The sequence below is a fragment of the Semicossyphus pulcher genome, unplaced genomic scaffold (genome assembly GCF_022749685.1).
Source record: "Semicossyphus pulcher isolate SPU_LCO1_2020_fin unplaced genomic scaffold, fSemPul1.0.p SCAF_21, whole genome shotgun sequence".
NCBI classification, from domain to species: domain Eukaryota; kingdom Metazoa; phylum Chordata; class Actinopteri; order Labriformes; family Labridae; genus Semicossyphus; species Semicossyphus pulcher.
In genome coordinates, this window is record NW_027211695.1 from 8,491,978 (window position 1) to 8,514,081 (window position 22,104).

The following is a 22,104-nucleotide window of genomic DNA, read 5'->3' on the forward strand; positions in this document are numbered from 1 at the left end:
CTTCCGGTAAATTAATAAAAAAATAAAAGATGCGTTTAATTTCCAACATTTTATTGACAATGCCGCAAAAGGTCAGTACATCTGATGACATTTTAGAAAAAAAACACATACAACAGAATATAATATATAACAACGGAAAACAACACCTTTAGTATTAGAGTAGATGAATTGACATTCAAAATTAAAATAAATAATAAAAAATAAAGTATATAAATAAATGTTTTAAATAGATAATCGCAAATAGTCTATTAGTGTTCAATGCCTTCAACGCAAACCAATATTTCGTTTCCATAAAAAATGTATACTTGCATGTGACATGGTTTGTGCATTTTTCTTGGATGAAAAAAAAACGTAATCCGGGTACTGTGACATTACGTCAAACACATTGTATCAGCTTGTAACACCGTTCAAACAACGACTTTATTATGTCATATATCCGTGCTGAGCGTGGCCGGTTAGCTCAGTTGGTTAGAGCGTGGTGCTAATAACGCCAAGGTCGCGGGTTCGATCCCCGTACGGGCCATGGAAGCTTTTGATGTTTGAACCTATGTACTCAGACAGCTGAAATGAATGTAAGGAACTCAATGGTGATACAAATATAAACAGCTCTTTGTAAAATCTGTAGTGGTAATTGCCACAGATAACCTCTAACAGTCTAGCCTTCCTAAACCCCTTGTTTCACACAGAGCATTCAGGACTTGTTATGACTTGAGGTTAGTGTGCCCTGTTTGTCAGAGGTTCAAAATGTGCTCAAACTTTTTGAGTTTCTTGCACATATCGTCCTCGGTGCAGCACTCAATCCTGCTCTTGATGAGCTGTGATAGTTGCTGGTAGAAGGTTTTCGCCCACCTGGTTTCTAAGCAGTGAACCGATATGTTGCACACTTTGTGGAGTACCATTATCAACTTCTCATTGCTGCTGACCTCGCACCTTTTAAAAACCCATTCCCCCCATGCTTCCCACATGTCATCATCTGAAAAGTCCACAGTGATGCTCTCCTGGTTGCCCAAAGACTCTGGATATGCGTCAGTCAGGTTATTCCATATGGCTCTGTAAGAAAAGGGAATCATAATTAGGTTTAGAAAACTACAAAAGTCGAAATACAGATTAGAAATATTTGTTGCAAAAAGTCACTCACACAACTTTTTTCAGAGGATTTGGGGTCAAGTCACTGAGTGACAGCAGACCTCTGTCGCTCAGTCGGTTTCCCTCCATCCTGCAAAAGCACGTCAGTAACTGTTAAATGTGCTGAACAATGTTTTAAATGTCAATGTCAGCAAATCAACCTTTGATCTACATGATAATAAAATCTCCTCAATGTTTTGAATCAGATCAGGCCTTTCCTTAATTTAAATTAGTTTGTATCATTTTAGAGTAAGACTTCTGCACTTTTACAATGGATCTCAAGCTCATTGAAAATGTGATTATAAATAAGGCTTTCATCATTTTAATTATGTTAGCATTGAACCATCTATTCAGCACTTAAAATAAGAGCAATAATATATGTTTATAAAATCATGATTCAGACAAACCCGATTTCCTTCTAACGATAAATACTTTAAATTCCTAAAATATATCATGTGACATCATGTGCTATACTTGTCTTATACAAGTGACTTACCACAATTCTTCCAGCTTTTTGTTCACCCGTATGGCACATGACAGTGCCTGTATTTCATCATCCCCAATATTTGACCATCCAAGCCTAAAATAGGAACAGAAAGAGGGAAACAGTATGAGTTATTCTTTGTGGAATTTTAATCTGTCAGACAAAGAGTAGCTGTTCTTTTTATATCTGTATGATGCTTGTCATCTTTTTTTTAATTATAGTTTTTTGTTCATATTTACAAAAGCCTGTAAAGTCTTGATATCTCCTGATATCTTACCCGAGATGGGTTATACTCCCTGAGACTCTCAACACGTCAGCAATGACCATGGCTGCATCCATGTCCAGGTTGTTTTCTCCAAGCCTTAAAAATTACATTGTGACGTTAGAGCCTCAGTTACAGAATGTTTCTCAACCTAATGGTGTTGACACTTGAATCTTTAGTTTATAGCCGCCAATACTTTAATACGTGCATGTAATACGTAATATTTGTTACCCAAAGGAAACTGCAAAGGTTGAAAACAAGATAAAGTTAATTCCTTGTCATAGATGTGGTCAGGGAATAAGGCAACACAAACGTAAAGAAATGTATCCTCTAACTCACCAAAGACTCTGACATCTTTGCAGCAGGGGCTGAATATCTCTTAGTGCCTCCGAGCTTACTCCAGTCCCGGTCAGATCCAGCTCTGATATTGTGCTCTTTGTAAAGTTTAGGAAGTACTTGATGGCATTGTAGTCCATCTGGGAGAGCGTTTCATCACTTACATTAATTCGTAGTGTCTCTGGTTGTACAGCGAGGGCCAAGGAGGGGTCCTGTTGTTCAAACAGGCAGTGTAAATGGTTCAGGATATGTGCCCCATTTTCACAGTGTGTCACAAGGTCTCTGATGATCCTCTGTCGATAGGTGTCAACTTTTTCTTTCCGACAACAAAGCCCAACCTGCCTCGACAGAAGGTTAGCATTGCGTTTGGAGAGGATTCCGGACAGGAAGCGGTTGAAAAGGTCCAAATGTCCGTAGTTGGACCCTTCCCCAAGACTTGCGGTTTGCTGAAGTGCATCAGGTAAAGGGTGATCTGTCATTGCACAAAAAACTGCAGCAAAGAACTCTTGAACAGTGAGGTGTGCAAAAGAGTAAACCTCTTCAGTACACCCCGGCTCTTGTGCCACTGTCTTGTCAAGGAAGGTACTAACAAGGCTGCACCCTTTCAACGCTGCTACATCTTGGTCGCTGCTGTAGAACAGTGTTTGATGCTCCATCAGCTTTTGGAAGGCGAGTCGACCCAACTTCAGCACGATATCAGATAGCGGCTGGACGTCCTTCCCCTCTTGAAGAAATGTTTCAGCTCTTGCTTGAGTGTGGGAGCGAAGCAAGGCCACCAAATACTGCACGTAAATGTCTGTCATGGTCTTAGGGCTCTGTCCACAGAGGTCTTTGCTTTCTTTAAGGATGCAGCACACAATGTAGCAAAACGCAGGTATGTAGCACAATGTTAGCATTAGATCATTCGCTGATACAACGGCAAACATGCGGTCAGCAAGGGCATTGTCTTGGAAGTACCGTGAGAAGAAGTCTTGAACTTCTAACAAGGAGAATCCAGAAATGAGCACGAAGCGGTCGATGCAGCCAACCGGGATGTGGTTGACAGCTGCGGGTCGACTTGTCAGCATGACAGAAGCATTGGGCAGCAGTTCACCAAGCATCAGACTTCCAAAAACTTCCACCACTTCTGCTTCTTCATCCGGCTCGGTCACAAATACATCTACATCGCAGCTCCTGTAGTGCCTGAACTCATCAAAGCCATCCAAGATGATCAGCAGCTTGTTGTCATTAGCTAAAATGTTATCCAGTTCTTTAGCTAGGTGCCTGTTCTTCCTCAAGACCAACTCCTGAAAGCTTGCAGGTTTGTCGATCAGATTCAGGTCCCTGAAGGTCAGGTGGATGACGAAGTCAAACGCAAGACAGTTTTTGTTTGTGGCAAAATCAAACAGCATCTTTTGCACCAGGATGGTCTTTCCAATTCCGGCCACTCCAGTCACCAGAACTTTCTTGACTGGACGATTTCCATTTGAGCTTAAAAAGAGTTCAGCTAGGGAGATTTTTCTATGCACTGCTGACTTCTGCTGCATTGATAGACGCTTTTGACCAAATGTCAGCACCTCATGTCTTTTGATATCTAAGCCCTGGTGTCCGTCCACCAACAAGAGATTGACATAATGTTCAGAAAACAGGATTTTCTCTCCGTGTCGAGTGTTGTAGAAGAGCATGCTCTCACTCCGCCGTCTAAGGACATCTTTATGCTTTTGTTTGACTTTGTTATACTCTGCAAAATAAATAAGATACAATTTATGTTTTGTCAAGCAATCAAAGATATTTTATCACACTATGGACTGCACTGGATGATCCTTCCAAATAGCCAATGTCATGCAGTATGTACCATTGACATCTCTGTGGTTTTAATTGCATACCTATGGACTGAGGTTGATCTGTGTTGTCTCCTTTGGAGTATTTCTGCACTTCTTGCTCATGTTGGTTGCTAATTGAGATAAAAATCTTAGCTGCTTCCTCGCCTTTACACTCCAGGACATCCAACACCTTCCTTACTCTCGCACGGGGCCCCAACTGACACAACACCTCCTCACGGTCATCACGAGTGAACACCTCCCGACTTACTAAGATCTCCAGCAGAGAGTCAATCCTTCCTTCGAGTTCATCCACCAAAGAAACTCGCAGAACTCTGATTGCTGTCAAAGAAGAATAACATCCATCCGTTTCCACCATAACGAATCCAAAATAATCCACAGCACTGAACTAACAATCCTGGTTAGGATCTGCTGATGTTGCCAGTTTGAATCGCAGCCTTTTGATTTATGATGTAATGCAATTTCCTCTCATTTTTCGGAAAGGTCCTGTGAATGCATGGTTCTCTTCCAAAGCTGAGAAGCCGAGTGAGAGCTGTACGGTATAAACACAGAAAGAGGAAGTGCTTTTGCTTTTGATAGAACGCACTGAGACAGATGTGTTACAGCCTTGAATGTCTTGTTATTCTGGTTCGTGGCGGGACTTCCCACGACAGATGGACACATGTTCTGACAAAGTGTTAAACGTGGATCTTTGGTATTTGACTTAGGCTGTTGTATTCTCCAACCACGTAAATACATTACTACTGATATTACTTAATAATCAAACCACTCCCAGAACTTTGACAAGATAATGCAGTGAGATTTGTATACAGAAAAAGAACAAAAAACAGAAAATCACCACAAACTGAATGTAAAAGGAATGTATTTGGTTTTATTTTGTGACTAACCAGGCATGAGCAGAGAGCAACACATCAAGTCACCAGCAGAGGGTCCCCATTGCATGCACATTAAATACCAAAAAACTGTAGAGAAATGAATACTTAAAAACCACCCCGTTATTATTTACAAAACTATGCACAAGAACACACATACAAATAAATAGTTTAAAGAACAAACAAATATCTACAAAACTTAAGAGCATAAGTAATATGTTATTGTTGATTTCCTCTCATAAAATCAAATAATAACACACTAATGAAAGGCCTGATGATAAGATTTGTGGAACCGAGGACGTAACGTCAAAAGTGCAATCCCTGTTTACAGTAATGTAAGTATTGTAACTCTAAAAAGTCCCCCCCAAAAACTAACCAATGTAACTAAACATAACAAAGAAGTCATATTTACATATTTTAAGTTAAACACTGAAATCTGTCCAAATGTAATGTTCTCTAAAATATCATTAGGTGGACACAATGGACCGAGCTTTATGAGCTCATTTTCAAACTGCTATGCTCACCTCGCGTTTAAACGTGCAGTAACGTCACAAAGTGGTTAAAGAGACACAAAAACGCAAAATATACAAACAATGTTACTTTACAAAATAAAAGCATAACTCTACAAGCCATGTTCTTCACAAAGACTTGGAGGAGTTGAGTGCAAAATAAGTTTCCAAAATTAGCTTGCTTCAATCATACACCTCCATAGTGCAACCCATGCAAGATAAATCTTTATCATGTCCTACTTTTTCTGCCACTTTAAACACCTGCAATTCCAACTGATCTCCCTTTTAATTAACTTTACCAACATGTGCTAAATGATCCAAAACAACAGCACGGATCATGATCTATTTCCCAAAGTGGCTGATACCAAATGTATACCATTTATCAAATATTGTTGGCTATTTCCAATTTATATGTACCATTATGCTGTATTTCAGTTTTAAGCTTGATTTTTGCCATACCTCCAAAATAAAAGCTCATATAACCCCCAAATTTGCTATCAACAATGTTTTTTACACCATTGCAATATCGGCAAACGCACACGTATCCAGTGGTTATTAATAAAGCAGGGGTCTACCCAGAATCCCTGGGTATGAAATTATATGTATTACTTAAATGTGTGCTGTAAACTAACTTGTATGGTGCTTATATAGCGATGGAGCGCTATTGTTCCATTCCTTTAAGAAAACCTTGAAACTAGACGGATACTATTTATGTTGTTCTTAACTACCGGTGCCTCCTTACATGTTCCCCTTTATGAAACCCAAAAGTTTTTACTGCTCACAACAGAAATGTTTTTAAATTACATAATTTTGGATTTAAACAAAAGGAAGTAAAACTGAAGCTTTCATTAATAGTAATGCCACGCCTCTTAATACTTTCAAATTAAAACCATGACACCACAGAGGATATCTTAGCGGAAAGTAGACCACACCCGCTCGAGGTGTGACCACCCAAACGTTCTTCCGCACTCAAGTTCCCCCAGCCAAGGCTGATCATTGAGGATAGTTGTGGGTGTAGGGACGGGGCGTAGAGGTTTCAAGTCTCTTGTGGCTGTTTGAGCATCATCCCCGGCCTGTTCAGGTTGTCAGTGGCCTTTGTCTTATATCCCCGCCTCAGGTGTTGCTGCAGGAATGACAGCAGCGGTTCTTGAACTGAGGAAGCGGACAAAGCTCCAGCTGTCGAACCTTCTCGCAGTACCTCGTGCTGTCCCGACACTCTCCTGCTGGAAAGCACAAAGGTTACAGCTTAGTACAAACAGAAACTTTTTGTTTAAGGGATCAAGGGTAGCAAGGCTCTCATAGAAGCTCTTGTACTATCTAAGTTTTATCCTAAGCAGATTCAAGGTACCAATTTCTGAAACTTCTGCCACACTCATAAAACGTGTGAGTGGAATTTCATGTGTGCTTTTCAAAGCGAATGTCATTTGAAAAACAAGAAGTCATAACGTTTCAAGGTAAACACAATAAAATGTGCCTGTGGTTATTAACAGAATCTAGGGTAATACCTGATGACACTGAGAAGTGAGTTCTTTTATTACCAGAAGCGTAATTCCCTTCACTTCTTCAGGTGGATCCCCAGTACAAACGTATGGGAATGTAATGTGCCAACCATCCTGACATTAACATTTTAATTTAAATTAAATTTTAGCTCAAAAAAGGTTTAACTAATAATTTGCCATTAGTGAAAAGGTTATTTTCTAGTTTCTCTTTAACTCAAAAAGTATGCTTGAGATGAGTAAATGTGAAATTTACAGATGAATCACATGAAATGATATCACTTTAAATATGTTGTAAGAATCATAATGCCACTCTCTCATTTTGTCATTTTTCCATGAGTCAAACCTCTCTTCTCACCTCTGCCACAGGACAAAATATTGCAGCGCTGCCAGCTGGGAGGCCGAGGCCTCCACATGCAGTGATGTTCCCTTGTGGTTTTCCCAGTTCGACGGTGCACGCAGGTCACCTGGCGTGACTGGAAACCGTGCCGCCCACAGGTGGCTGTGCACTGCGTCCACTGGCCTACACGCCAATGAAGGGCACAGGCCTCTGTGGAGCAGTTCTTCAGGGAGCTGGGCCTACAAATACAAAGAAGAAAAAGGGTCTGAGAGTTGTCAGAGACACTCTAACGATTGGCTTTCTCACTGAAACACGAGGTATCAATGTACTTTTTATTTACATTTTACAGCTGATATAGAGTAAAGTCATACTATGATATCCATGATTACCTCTGGAGTCCACTGCACATCCTGTAGGGGACTTTGGTAGCATTGGTGTCTAGGCAGAATACATGACGGTGCTGTGTGGCCAAACTGGGACCAACACATTGACCATGACACTGAAAGAAAAGATTGCAGCACAATTACAAGCAAGATCAGCTTTTAAATCTAATGTACAGAATTCTAAAAAGTTTTTGTTTTGCATTCATTTTAAAGACAATCGACTATTTTCAGATGGAGAAACGCTCATAATACAACCACGACAAAAGAAATAAAAAGATTAACAGATAAAAAAAAGGGTACTTCTCAAACTGCTACAAATATTTTAAGGAAGAATCTACAGACTGCTTCCCCCTTTACATAATTTGAAAAAAAGAGACAGACAAGTGCTGGAGAACAGTTTGTACACTTGTACTCTTGATTATCCATTTGTGATGAATGTATGCTCACCAGTCCCCAGTGGCTTGTTGCCCATCTGGTGCAGGGCTGTAGGTTGCATGACCTGGTGTCTGACGGCCTCCTCCCTGTGCTGAGGCAGTGCTGGCTCTCCACCTCTCTCAATCTGCCCTCAGGACCCTTCATGCAGCGGACACTTCTGGTCTGGGAGCCACCTCCACAACTGGCTGAGCATGGTGACCAAGGGTCGACTCGCCACCTAATCAGACCACAGCAGAAAAGTGGCAAATTATGTATATATATATTATATATAAAGGATTTATGGGCCCAGAAGTACTCATCACTTCATTCTCACAGTGGAAGCAGACCTTCGATAATCTGAATATTCTTTAAAAATAACTTCAAAAAATAATGAGCACTTTAGGATAGATATAACTTGCTTGAATCCAAAGGAGAAATGTAGAATGCAAGTCAAGTAGAGGGGGAAATATCAGAGTATACAATGTAGTACATGTAGTAACAGCAAGGTACCTGAGGGGGCAGGCTTGTCCATGGCATAGTTCAGCTGACTGGCTGCCGTTGATTCTCTCAGAGCAAATACGGCCATCCACTCCCATACCATTACCTTGGACGCAGTTTCTTCCTTTGCCACCTAAAAATACATTAAACAAATAGTATATTTGTGGTCTAGAATACTATAGAGAAACTACAAGAAGACAGAGTCAATTGTCATTAACTGGATTGGACAAGTGCATCCACTGGACATGTCCTTCAACTGAGTATTAGTTAAAAATATAAGAAATTTCAGACTGGACATTTTTCTGCACTTTTAATCCCCTACAATCCTCTCAGATTAGATTAAGTTTATAGGGTGCAGCCACTTAATCTCCTTTGAATCACTGCCTGGAATCTCTAATTGTTGTCGTATGGTGAGGGAAAGAGCCGGAGTATCACACAAGCCTCTCTGGCGGTGCTTTGATGAGAATGTAGGAAGGTTGCGACTGATCGTGCCCAGAGGAGATGAAGGACAGAGCAGCTCAGAGATGATCCGAGCTGTGGCACGCTCCGGACATTCCCCATCACTGACTCAACCCGATGAGCCACTGGGGTATGTAGAAGCTTACTGTGTATCTGTGTCTGTGGTTGTGCCTGTGTGTGTTTCTCAGCTGAAAAGAATGCCTTCCCGGAATCTCTACGCCCGAGCCACAAAAGAACAACACTATTACTTTAAACTGGACTATATGAAAGTAAATTAGGGCAAACTAAACTTGACATTAGGTTGAAACTGACTTTGTCTATGTAGCTTCATTACTGAAGCTAAATCACACACCTAAAGGAAGCTTCAGAGGTACCTATATAGCAAATTATTTTACATTTGGAGACACCCAGTCTAACTGTTTCCCAGCTTTTTCCTGACTTGACGCTATGATAAGCTAACCGTCTAATGGCTCTAGCTTGATAATGCAAAGAAAAGAGAGTGATATCCATCTTCTCAACTCACTCTGATCAAGAATAGTTATAAAGGTATTAAAGTTCCGATACCAATTCAAGTATCTGTATTGGATACTGGTATCGGTAATGATACAATTATCAGTATTGGGCTCTGATACTGCCTAAAATATCAAGTATCGGCGAGCGTGCCTGCAATGCACTGATACAAAACCAGAACCAAGTAGCCCCCCCCAAAAACTGGTTTCAGGTAAATTATCATGTTACCATAACAAACAACAAACATGTGATGTCAGCAATCAGTGCTTTTTCCACCAATATTGGCACTTGTATCAGAGGGATACTCAGTCACGGCAAATACGCACGTCTATCTATATTGGTGTGAATGGTAAATGGTAATCGGCTGTACTTATATTGCGCCTTTCTAGTCTTTCAACCACATTCATTCACCCTTTCAAACACACTTACATCCACTAATGACGGTACCATGCAAGGCCCATCATCACTTGTATACATTTCTATACATTCCCACATACAGTCACACATATTCATAGCTGATGGCTATGCCTCGGAGCAACTAGGGTGTCAGTATCTTATCCAAGGATATCTCGACATGTAGACAGGGAGAGCTGGGGATCAAACCGTCGACCTTCCACTTGGAGGGCGACCCACTCTATGTCTAAGCCACAGCCGCCCCAGTAAGGGAAATATGGACTCGGAACCTCTCTAAAACGTACTTCCCAAAAAACTTAAATTAAGAACAATATTTAGATGATGCTGCACAGTGGTGCAGTGGTTAGCGCTGTCCCCTCACAAGAAGGTTCCGAGTTCAAACCCCGGTTTGGGCGAAGTGCACCTTTCTGTGTGGAGTTTGCATGTGCAATGTGATTGGCAATCAGTCCCCCCGTGACCCTGAACAGGTCGGTCTAGCTAATGGATGGATGGATAGATGGATTTAGATCATAGGTGCACTGTCTCGATTTTTAATGCCTAGAAAGTTCTAAATATCTTGTGCTTCATTTTTTTTTTTAAAGCTTTGAATGTTTGGACAGCCCTATCTGGAAACATGCAATAGGTTAACCAATTATCTAGCAAGAATAAGAGTTTGTGACCTTTGAGACTTTCTAGACCCTACCTGTAATCTGCAGCAAGGACGAAAGAGAAGAAGATCCAAGACGGTTCCTAGCAGTGCAGGTGTACAGACCCTCATCTACCTTGGTTGGGGACTGGATCCTCAGTGAGCCAGTGGGCAACCGGCCTACTCTGTAAGCACAAAGACAATGCAACCAGTGAATATACCAATGTCTTTTATACAACTAAATCTGCAGTCTTGTTAATGCCTTTCGGAGTAAAAAAGTCACATTAGAGTTCTTACCTGTTGTTGTACTGCAACTCTTTTCCATTCCTTGTCCATGTCACGAATGGTTCAGGGTTCCCAAGTGCCTCACACCTCAGCTCCAGACTTGCAATGGGTTTCTGCAGCAAAACTGGAAATCCCACATAAACTATCATATCAGACGACGATAACACTCCAACCTTCCTTGGACGCTGGATTATCACCGGGGTTCTTGGCCTGGATGTATGAGCTTTGATGTTAGGGTTGTATAGGAGGGGTTGTTGCGTGGACGATTCTGCGGTTTCTGGAGGATGAAGAGTCGACTCATTGGTTTCTCCTTGTCTCATGGTGAGCTCACCGAGTAACTGTGCGATGAGTTGTTCCCCCCATGGTCCTCCAAGGCCTTCAGACAGGTTGTTCATGATCTCATCTAGCCTTTGGGTATCGGCAATAAGTACAAGAAGGTTTGAAACTTCCGAGCTTCCTCTCTCATCCTCCTGGGTCGACCTGTTCTTCTCACTGGATTGAGGTTTATCAGTAATGTCTTTTTCGTCTGGAAGAGTACCTTTGAGTTTGAGCAATCGCTCAACAATGTTGTCGTATTGGTTGAGGGGGATGGGTAGCTCCTGAAATCTTTCCCCTGTTGAAGCCACATCTGGCTGCCCAATCTTTTGTTGTCTACCTGCAAGGTGCCATGCCTCTGGTACAGAGAGCTTCTTCTTGCTGCCAATGATCTGTAGCACAAAATGCTCATTTGCCTGACCTGCGACACAAGTGTATATTCCGGCATCAGATGGACGGACCTGCTGAATCTTCATGTATCCTTGTGATGTGATGGAGAGATGGGGGAAGCCAACCAAGGGTTTTCCTTCCTTCAGCCATCTGATGTGGCCCCTGCGGAAGTTGCGAGTCGGGCAGCGAAGGACCACAGTTGTCCAGGGGAGCAGGTAGGCATAGCCTCCCACTACCAAGTGTACCTTTTTGCCCTTCCTCCACTGGATATACACCTTCCTCTGGGTCAGTATGGTGGGAACAGGTTTGACAGAGTCTGTGTTGAAATAAGAATTCGGCATCTTTATTATTGTCTATGCTCTTTGTGCATAGGTAATTTTCAAGCAAATTCTATTGACACAACTTAGCTGTGGGATTTGTTCTATCTTACTAATAAACCTTTCTATCAACTTCCATGCTCTACGGAGTACAAATTGATGAAACAGAAATAACGAGAGGGTCTCTTACTCTCACAAAGCCTGAGGGAGCATGGACGGATTCTGGTGGGCTGGGCCATCAGGGAACAGTTCCCAGAGTCTACAGTCCCATGTGCCCCATCTTCCTTTTGTTGTCTGCAGACTGTCTGTAGTCTCTGAATGCCATTTCCACAGGTCACTGAACACTAGACAAATAAAGTTATAGGACATAATAATGATTAGTAGAACCTGTATACTACTCCATATAGCAATATATTTTTATTTTGATTCAAGAAGTAGGTCGGTGCCTTGAGAAAAGCCTACCTGGGACCAACTAGTTGTGACCCATTGAGGTGGGCACTCTTTCTTAGCACAGGGCTGCTGGTTTGCGGGGCTTTTGGAAGCGCAAAAGGTGTCAGGCAGCTCAAGGATGCTTCCATCTGCCAACCTTTGTTTGCACACAACCTGCCTCTTTTGAAATCCACCACCACATCTCCGAGAGCACTGCAGCAACAAAAATACAGAGGTGCCAGAAGTAGTATTAGCAATATGTGCTCGATGCTTCAGTCTACAGTAAGTGCTTCCCAGGTGAGATCCCTTACCTGTCCCCATTCACGTGCGTCCCACATAGGAGGGCAGTCAAAGCGGTTGCAAGCTTGAACAGGATTGGGCTTAGGGTTCTGACAGTCTTCATCCCTCAAAACCTCAGTACGGTTGCTGTCTCGAGAGGGCCGGTGAGTGCATACCACAGTACGGGTCATCAAACCAACCCCACATGTAGCAGAGCATGAACTCCACTCTCCAGTTTCCCACCTGTGAATACAAAGTTTATCATCAAACTACTGTAAATCAGGGCTTCTTGACTCTTAACTTTTGCTGTTCCTGATTAACTGCCATACGTTATCTTTTGTGTACTTTTGAATGCAGCCCATAATCCAATCTATAAAGGAAAGCAGTCAAGAGGAGGTCAGTCGGAGAACTTGATGTTTTTACTCGATCCCATGAGAGGACACTCTTGCAGTCTATGAATGTGTAAATTCATGAAAGTGAATACGAGTGAAAACGAAAAGAGTGATTCATGGGGTCAAATCCTGGCAAAGAAACATTAAATCTCCCACTGCATTTATTGATATTTGAGAAATCCCTACGGCACAAATTCTTCATCCACATTTTTCCAATGACCTCTGCGGACCAATATTCATATATTCATTTTGTTGTCCAACACAGTTTCTCACAAGATGATCAATCCAGGGTCAATCAAAGTTTGCTGAGTATTTTTATTCCTTTCTTTCAAATAGTGGCATGTGTTCCTATGCCTTTAAAGACATCTATAAGCTTTGGCTTGGGCCACGAAGGCAGTGACTCTCCTTACGGCTTGACAGATTAGCTGATATTTCAAAACTATGCATATTTACTCAAGGGTCCAGGGACAGAGGATATTGGGAATGAAGCTTGTTCTGGCCCGGTACGAAACTCAAAGCCGAATCCTATGGCTGTTTCCCTTCAGAGGGAACAGTATCCAAAGAGTGTAGCTTAATACGGGAGGGCGAGGAGGCCTCAGGGAGGGAGCAAAGAGCCAAAGGAAACAAGTCCAATACAGCGTTTGTTGTGCCTGAAAACAATACTCAAGGCCTGGAAAAACAGGCAGGGGCAGGCTGCAAGCCTCTGGGTTTTTCTGACAAGAGTGTGAGCGGTGGAGCACTGACACTGCGCACGGTGTTAACTTGAAACGTGTGGCCTACCGCAAAATCCACTCACCGTTTAGTCATGCCTCAGTTCTATTATACAACATGCCATTATGCTGTTTAGCCATTCAGGTATTTCATTTTGAATTCTGTACAGTACTTGACACTTCCCATTTGAAATAAGCCCATTGTTCATCTGCTGTATTGCAGATTTATGCTAAGTGGATGATCGTTGGATGAAGTATAAAAACCTGCAAAACTTTGGATTCAACTTCAGCACATCAACTTACTTATAAAAGCACTCACATCATGAAACATTTCAGTGACATTCATGCCCCCTGAGGATGATTTTCATAAAATGTCATTGTTTCTCTGTTGAATTTGTTAGGTCCATTCATGCCTGATAACACTAAACTGCCCGTAGTTGTGAACATAAGTGTGTATGGTTGTCTGTTTGTATGTGTCAGCCGTGTGATTGACTGGTGACGTGTCCAGGGTGTACCCCGCTTCTCAGCCAATGACAGCTGGGATAGGCTGCAGCCCTCCCACGACCCTGAACAGGATAAAGAGCTATAGATATAAAGTAGGTGCTTTGTTTATCCAGTAGCACCCACTCAAGACAAAAGTTGCATTGTTATCCCCTCTGGCAATATGGCCAATATTGTCAGTGATCAGGAAAGGTCATCCCTACTGAAGTTTTACTACAGTAGCTCTTTAAACAGGAACGCTAACTATAGAAGCAGAGGCCTATTACATTTTTGTTCTGACACCAGCTGAAAAAAAATATCTTGAAAAGTTCTTCCAAGGACAATTTGACAACTGAGCCTAGCAGGTACTGTCAGGCACTGACATCTAATCCCTATTGTGTGGGATTCTGACCAGGTTCCACAAGCTGACCCGCTGGCTTCATTTCCTGCTCTCAGTGATACAACCATCCATCTCTGACTAAAAGTGGCCTAAATGGTGATTTAATTGACCCATATGGTTTAAACTGAGAGGGATACCACAGTGGATTTGGATCTCTTTTGTACACAATGAGTGATTAGAAGAGATTAATTGATTGTACTTGTGTGATGTGTGTTTTTTGATAGTATGAAAGTTAAGCAGTTCCAGGTGTAGAACCCGGGGAAACATCAGCGCTCTAGGAAATGGTACATTAATGTCCCAGCTCCATATAGGATTATAGTTTTGGCAAAGTAATAAAGAGCGTCGCCAGGTTTCAGTCCTGCTTTTAATTAATATTTTCTTATTGAATGCAGCCAAAACCTTTTTTCCAAAAACTAATTTTTACATTTTTAGTGCATCCATCAATCAAGGGTACTTTAATGCTGACGCAAAAAACATTTTAAACAGTCTAAATACAGGTTTGATTGAAGTGTTTGACTTTACCTAGGTGGGCAGGGCTGAGTTTTGCAGTCCTGGAGGAGTTGCGGGGGCCGACGGGAGCTCACGCACAGGCTCTGGTCTGCTGCCTCCCTGGTCTGCTTGTTCAGGCAGATGACCACAGCCTCCTGCACACCTGGAATTAGACCGCACCGAGCATTTACAAGGGATGTCCAAAGAAATATTAGCTAGTGTGCAGGATTCCATTTCAGTGTGTTATGCTAAACTATGCTAGCTGCTCCATCTCTTCAGTACAGAAGACAACAAAACAGTAAACAACAAAAATGGAAACATACGTTGTTCTTCTTAGGGATATCTTTCATGTTATTTCCCTTCTACACATGGAGTTGAGATGTTCTGATACATTTTTCTTACAGTTTTATAACACTAAATGATCGCTATTACTGTTAAGCAACTAGAAACTAGCTAAGCTAACATAATCAGCCTCTCGCCTCACAGCTCCTTCTGAAGTTTTGTGTCCTCCAAAAAGCGTTGGATCGACTTTAAACATGAAAGTTAATTATTCAGTGTTTTCTTAACTTTCAATTGAAAAAAGTACAGCCTTAAAATGTTGTCCAAACACTGATTGTTGACAATTAGCCAGCTTTGACTGTCATGACATGCTAGCACCACGATGTTGTTGTTTGCTAATACATGCTAATTTATACGAAACCAGTACTTGCTAGCTAGCTAGCTGCAGCCGTAAACTTTTTTTTTTGCTGTGTAGCTAATGCGTTTTGAGAAGAAAAAACAGGATTATTGTTTGGAGGCTAATAAGCCTACATTATGGTATCTGATTGGTTCAGTGACTGGTACACTTCTGATACCAAAAATCCTGCATTTTAAGCTGTCACATTGGCATTGGAACAACAATATGCAGAATAGAGTATTGTAAGTAGACACTGCAATGAAGCAACACAGATATATAATAGCCCATTGAAAGAAAGCAGTGGTTCAACCTAATGAGTCCCAATGAACATCAAAACAATACAGCTGCCTGCTTAAGTTCTGCGCTAAACTTTGGATAAACTTTGAGGGTGTGATGTCAGGCCACATTAAAAGCAATGTAACATGAATCTCCGAGCCTGCTTCTAATGTTGGGGACAATAACAGCGAAGCAGGCACTTCAAACGCCACACTGGTGTGATGGTCCACAGGAGCACAGCCCTCAGGGTGTGTATGTGACATCGGATACTAGTCTGTAATCATCCCCGAATGGGAGTTTGTTGGGTTTGGGTGAGAGCGCACACATGCAGACATTGACAAAAGCCTACGCCCATGTGTAGAAATTAAGCAACACATGCACACACACACAGACATCAACACACAGAGACACAAGTCAGGCATACAGGCTTGGATGGGGAGGTGGGGAGATTAAAGTGGGCCTCAACGAATGTTGGCGGGATGTTTAGGAAAGCTCTCTGTGTCTGGCGCTGCATTCACTGCGGCTGTGAAAGTGGGTGACGTATGACCTTAAGGTTAAACTTAGTATTCCATCCATTATCATGCAATATCATATAACTTATTTACTTCAAAGCCCATGGTTATAGTCATGGTGGATATGGATTCACCATATGCCAATGACTGTGTATAAAGATGGTCGACGCGTCTCCATCTCCTCTCATTGTATAAAGGTGAAGAAGACTAAGATGGTAGCAGTTAAAGATCAACATCTTAACCATTGCCATTTTAGCAAACTGATGCTAGCATTAAGGTCAAACACCACCATGCCATTACAGTCTCACACAGCTGCTAGCTTGGTTTGAGACTCTTAACCCTGTTAGCTTTTCTTATTTCTTATAAAAGAAAGTTTAATAATGATCCTTACCTCCTCCACAGCTCTCTGAGCACTCGGTGAATCCCTCATACTCCCAATCATGCAGCTCCTCTCTGCCAGGTGTCTCCTCCTCCTCCTCTTCCTCCCTCTCCTTTTCACCTTCTTCTCCTTTGCCCAAAACACCAGAGCAGGGAGTACGGTAGCAGGGCTGACTCGGAGCAGGTTTGACCCCCTCACATTCGTCATCAGGCAGGTCAGCAACAGTCTGGGAGAAGGACAGCAGCACTTGGCACTTGACGGTCCGTCGCTGGGTCCCGGCGCCACATGTCCTGCTACAGGGCTGCCAGGGGCCAGGAATGAAGCTGAAGAGGAGAGCCAGCGGATTTGAGAAAACAAAATGATTAATCGCACACAGAAAAATAAAAGTATGCTGTTCATTTAGTTTGTGTACTTCACATACCTATGCAAACAGGCTTGGGGAAAAAACTCACATTCTTTATTTGATTCAGAGTGATATGCCGCTAAGTTCATAAACTCACTAAGTATTTATGAAATTCAGTCCTGCTGTGGTTAATTGAACAGCTGTGAAGCATTAGGATCAGCCATTCTTGGATAAACAGCCTTCATGCACATCCTTCCTCATCTTAAAGAATGGATCACAGAGGAAATTCTAGTAGATCATTGGTGTTCATGAATGCCTGGATGTCTGCTTAAGAGTAAGGGCCCATAGTCTGAACTGTCACCCTCACAGTCAATTTGGGAGAGCGTAAGAGAAGATGGAAAGGTGTTGGAATCCCTCTTGATCCTCAGATACAGAGAGAGAGACAGGTAGGTAGGTAGATAGAAAGAGGGACAGGTAGGTAAGTAGACAAAGAGAGAGAGGTAGATAGAGAGAGAGACAGAATGGTAGGTAGATAGAAAGAGAGACAGAAAGGTAGATAGACAAAGAGAGAGAGGTAGATAGAGAGAGAGACAGGTAGGTAGGAAGACAGAAAGAGAGACAGGTAGGTAGGAAGATAGAAAGAGAGACAGGTAGGTAAGTAGACAAAGAGAGAGAGGGAGAGAGAGAGAGAGAGACAGGTAGGTAGGTAGGTAGATAGAAAGAGAGACAGGTAGGTAAGTAGACAAAGAAAGAGAGGGAGAGAGAGAAAGAGACAGAAAGACAGGTAGAGAGAGAGACAGGTAGGTTGATAGGTAGAGGTAGATAGAGAAAGAAAGGCAGGTAGGTAGGTAGGTAAGAAGGTAGGTAGGTAGGTAGGGAGGTAGGTAGGGAGAGAGAGACAGGTAGATAGATAGATAGATTGAGAGAGACAGGCAGGCAGGCAGGTAGGTACGTAGAGATAGATAGATAGATAGATAGATAGATAGATAGACAGATAGATAGATAGATAGATTAATCTCAATCTTTAACAAGAGGGTGTGAAATGCTTCAAAGACATTCAAGTTCATTCGATCGTGTTGACCTTTTGCTTTGCGTAACGGTCTGTGTGTTAAAGTCTTTACTGCTTTCATTGTCCTCCTTACATCAGCTGTGCACCTGTTCATTAATAAAAATTGCTTGGAGCCAGCCAACATGTTTACAGCATTCAGCAGCTGTCCTGTTTAGGGCTGAGCTCACCTTTGTTTTTCTTGGCAGATTTTCTATATTAGAGATGTAACTGACTGAATCACTGGTTGCTGTGTTTGCTTTGAAGCCTCTTTTATTAGAAAGCATGATATCCATGCAAACAATCATGATGTCATGGCTCTATTGATGTGTGGCTGCTCAGCATTACCTTATACACAGAGCTTGTGTAGGTCTTTTTTTCTGAGGCAAAACACAAACAACTGAAGAGTTCTAACGAGCAACACACTGAAATGACGAGTGACCTGCAGACAGTCACAACGTCATTGTGTTCTGAGTAATTATCCAATTGTTTAGCTCAGGAAATGAAGAATCACAGCACAGTCAGTAAGTACTAATCTTTTGAACTAAAATGAACAAAACAATGTTAATCAGCAAAGAGATTTGTTCTTTCCACTACCACATCACAGGGAGTAACTTGGCTCTGTAGCTCATTCTGTAATTATCATAGAGACTTTTCTGTGTCCAGTTATTTTGTATTGTGTTAACTGTAAAAAACAGGTATTTTTTTTTCTATGCTCTTTTGTATCAAATCCATTTAAAATGGGAATATGATTGGTAGAAGTAATGTTTTTAATCACAGTATGTGAAAGTAACATCCAGAACCATCTTTTAGCCCAATTTCCCAACAGGCACATTATCAGTGTCCTATTACTTATCATGGCAACCTGTGCCAAAGTGCAGCATTCTTCAGGTTTGAGCAGTCTGACCTCAACACAAGAGCACCCTGCCGTTTTATAAGATACCTCAATAAAGAGCTCATAATTACAGCAAAGTTGGCTTTTTCATGAGCGCTTAGGGACTCATTGTGCTTTAGACAAACAAATGAATCACTGGCAGTAAGATTTGGAACCAAGCAACAAAGTCAACAAGCTAACCCCTGGATAGGTTTGTCTTCATGCATGGTTAGAGCACATCTGTCGGTTCTGAAACAATCTTGATTTCATTCATGGACGGAAACAGGGTAGTAGGGTGAAAAATGCACTTTTGGCCAAGCGATGGAGCATATATGGGTTTAATTTTTCAAGCAGTTGCACAGCAGTGGCTCGGTGCAGGCATAGGGCCTGGCAACGAAGGTGCAATAAGTCTAACACAGGAATTTCCGCCTCTTTCCTCTCTCATCCGTGACCTTGCCCCATATGGTGGGCAGATATTGTTGTTGGCTTGACTTTGTATTATACACAGATATTTATGTGCTTCACGAGGAAAGACATGCTTTTTTTTGCAACAGAGTAAAATCATATGTTTTGGTGTTTCTCTCTCTTTCCCCCACTCCTTCGCTCCAAAGATAAGTCAAAGTAACAGATGTTTTGAACTGGCTAACATGGTCGCTAATACAAGTCATGCAAGACACTGGGCAGAGTCCAAACATTGTCCATCTTCAGAGGAAAGTATTCAATTGATATGCGGGATAAGAACATCTGGAGCATTTGAGGCTTGCTGAGGTAATGCTAGTAGCCAGTGACTAAACAGAAAACATGTTTTCCCCTTTTACCTCAAATAACCTAACACAACAAAAAGCACCGTTACTAAGCAATTATTTTCCCCTGATGTTTAGCGGCTGCATTCTTGTAGTATCTGTGGTAAAAGGCCAAAGCACCTGTGAATGTTTCAGCACAAAAGTCTCATGCGACGGTAAACTTCAGTGCCACTAAATTTTACTTGTACTACCTTGTGTGAATGCAAATTATTGCTAACTATGTTTACCCGGCCATCCCCCTGGAAAAAGTCTACGTGAATAAGGGTTAGCCAATACTTAAATGCAGCAGGTAATAGTCTGGAACATTCACTTCGAGTGCCGCTCAGCTTATACTCCTTACCCACCAAAATTCGGCATTGACACGGGTTCTGCAGACCCAGGAACACCTGCTAATAAATGTCTCTTTCTCATTGCAAGTGAAGTTTACGCCTTATGGTCTCTTTTCTGCTGCGTCACCGCCTGACATCACAAACACGCCGGAAACAGGGTTAGTAAACAATAGTACTCACAGAGAAGACGGTGGTTAGGTCTTTATTGTATCTATTACTCATTCAGTCTATTTATCAAACTCAGCCCAGACAAATTTGGAATGATGTTTGAGCGTTGTTCAGACGGAGACGGGCGGAAGCATTGTGCCGGAAAGGGGGCGGAGATTAGCGTGTCGACCCGGTTGCCGTTTGGAGCCGAGACGATAATTACCCGGGTCTACTGCTGAGTCATTTGACCCGGGTCTGAATGCCGATTGTAACCTTTCCCACTAAGAAAAAAAGCTGTGTGTTGGCAGGTTTTTTGACCAGTAATATGATGTTTTCTGCAATTGGGTTTGTATTGGGAAAATGGACTGTACTTAAATAGCGCTTTTCTAGCCTTCCGAGCACTTTTAGCGCTTTTACAATACATGTCACGTTCACTCTTTCACACTCACATTGATGGCTTAGGCCTAAGTGTCATTTTCCAATCAGGACCTATGCCCATTCAGACAAGCACTACAGCAATTTGGGGTTTAGTGTCTTGCCCAAGGAAGCTTCGACATGTGACAGTAACAGACAGGGATCAAACCCCCAACCTTCCGATTGAGAGATGAACAACCACTACCACTGAGCCACACCTGCCTAGTGTCCTTATACACATTGTAATGGTAGTAATGATATTAAACCAGAAACAGTCACCAGTACAGAAAACTCCTCCTGAGAACATTCAGGTCCCGAATGCCCTGAAACTGTTTGGAACTTGTCAGGAGGTTATGAGTGAAAGGGACTTTTCTTTAAAGCTTGAATTCCAGTTCCTACTTCCTTCATCAGAAGGAATCAGCAAATAGAGATTTATTTTTAAATCTCTGTGATCCAATTATTTCCCTTTTTTGGAAGTATGTATTTAAATGTTTGTCTTGCACTTACTTTGGTTCCTCAGTGACTGTGATCTCCTCCTCAAGCTCTATGGCCTGCTTATGCCACACGGGTTTGGCCTCAACTGGCAGCGTTTCTAGAAATCGTTAAAACACAAGTGAAAAACGTTTTAAATTTAGAAATAGGTAAAAGCTTGGTCGTTAAAACATGACAAAAAAAACCCCAATCGAACCCACCTATGGACTTATAACAGGGCACAGTGACCAGGCATTCCTCCTTGATGTGGGGTTTGGTTGTGGGGCTACAACCTCCAGCATGGAGCCCTCTGTGATCGATGCACAGCACCACCCTGTAGCGCAGACCCTGGCCACAAGTCACCGTGCACTGATGGTGAAAACACAGTTCAGGAGATATATGTTAAGTCTCGCTCTTCTGTGCCTGTGAAAGTCTCAGTCCTCGACTCAAGGGAAGCAAAGAGAGGGGCCTTCCAAAACCCCCGCAGCTTTCTGCGCGGGGTCCAACTTTGTGTATCCTCTGCCAAAACAAGCATTTAAAGGCAAGTTCACCAGGAAGAATGTGCTAGGTAAACAGCATCGCAGGTTTTTAGAGGGCCACAAATTTGACTCCCTGGGCCTCGGCTTGTAAACGGTGAGGCTGAAAAATCCTCAAGAGGAAGCTGTATGGGACATTTATGGTTAATGTAACAGCAACACTACGATAAAAGTAAGCTAAAAAGGAGTGTTAGATGATCAAGGTGCACCGCCTCGATAAACTAGCTATGTTTGGCAAAGAAAGAGTCCGTATGTGTTATTGACTT

General features: G+C 42.2%; 2 protein-coding genes and 1 non-coding gene across 3 annotated transcripts in view; 1 reads left to right on the forward strand and 2 right to left on the reverse strand.

Moving 5' to 3' along the window:
* Positions 1–161: 161 nt before the first annotated feature.
* On the reverse strand, positions 162–4,464 carry LOC138601073 (NLR family CARD domain-containing protein 3-like). The gene is made up of 6 exons (XM_069672654.1): positions 4,073–4,464; positions 2,211–3,927; positions 1,887–1,970; positions 1,622–1,705; positions 1,139–1,216; positions 162–1,050 (listed from the first exon to the last, which is right to left on the reverse strand). Exons 1-6 carry the CDS (start codon positions 4,383–4,385, stop codon positions 732–734), a joined length of 2,595 nt encoding a protein of 864 aa, XP_069528755.1. The 5' UTR covers positions 4,386–4,464; the 3' UTR covers positions 162–731.
* trnai-aau (transfer RNA isoleucine (anticodon AAU)) lies at positions 450–523 on the forward strand. The gene has a single exon. It is a non-coding gene; the product is annotated as a tRNA-Ile (tRNA).
* A 428-nt stretch (positions 4,465–4,892) lies between the features above and the next one.
* adamtsl3 (ADAMTS-like 3) overlaps positions 4,893–22,104 on the reverse strand; it is a 65,083-nt gene continuing 47,871 nt past the window's right edge. The window contains exons 12-25 of the mRNA XM_069672292.1: positions 21,524–21,671; positions 21,339–21,423; positions 16,889–17,199; positions 15,067–15,196; positions 12,595–12,805; positions 12,317–12,496; positions 12,045–12,198; positions 10,845–11,853; positions 10,605–10,732; positions 8,552–8,672; positions 8,075–8,279; positions 7,634–7,743; positions 7,263–7,483; positions 4,893–6,631 (exon numbers count right to left, since the gene is read on the reverse strand). Coding sequence (XP_069528393.1) covers positions 6,522–6,631; positions 7,263–7,483; positions 7,634–7,743; positions 8,075–8,279; positions 8,552–8,672; positions 10,605–10,732; positions 10,845–11,853; positions 12,045–12,198; positions 12,317–12,496; positions 12,595–12,805; positions 15,067–15,196; positions 16,889–17,199; positions 21,339–21,423; positions 21,524–21,671 — 3,123 coding nt within the window. The 3' untranslated portion in view covers positions 4,893–6,521. The remainder of the gene's footprint in view (positions 6,632–7,262; positions 7,484–7,633; positions 7,744–8,074; positions 8,280–8,551; positions 8,673–10,604; positions 10,733–10,844; positions 11,854–12,044; positions 12,199–12,316; positions 12,497–12,594; positions 12,806–15,066; positions 15,197–16,888; positions 17,200–21,338; positions 21,424–21,523; positions 21,672–22,104) is intronic.

Coding starts and splice junctions, on each gene's coding strand:
- LOC138601073 (XM_069672654.1), bottom strand. CDS start 4,385: ATGGTGGAAACGGATGGATGTTATTCTTCTTTGACAGCAATCAGAGTT. Junction 3,928..4,072: donor AGATCAACCTCAGTCCATAG/GTATGCAATTAA, acceptor TTTATTTTGCAG/AGTATAACAAAGTCAAACAA. Junction 1,217..1,621: donor AAAAAGCTGGAAGAATTGTG/GTAAGTCACTTG, acceptor GTGCTTTTGCAG/GATGGAGGGAAACCGACTGA.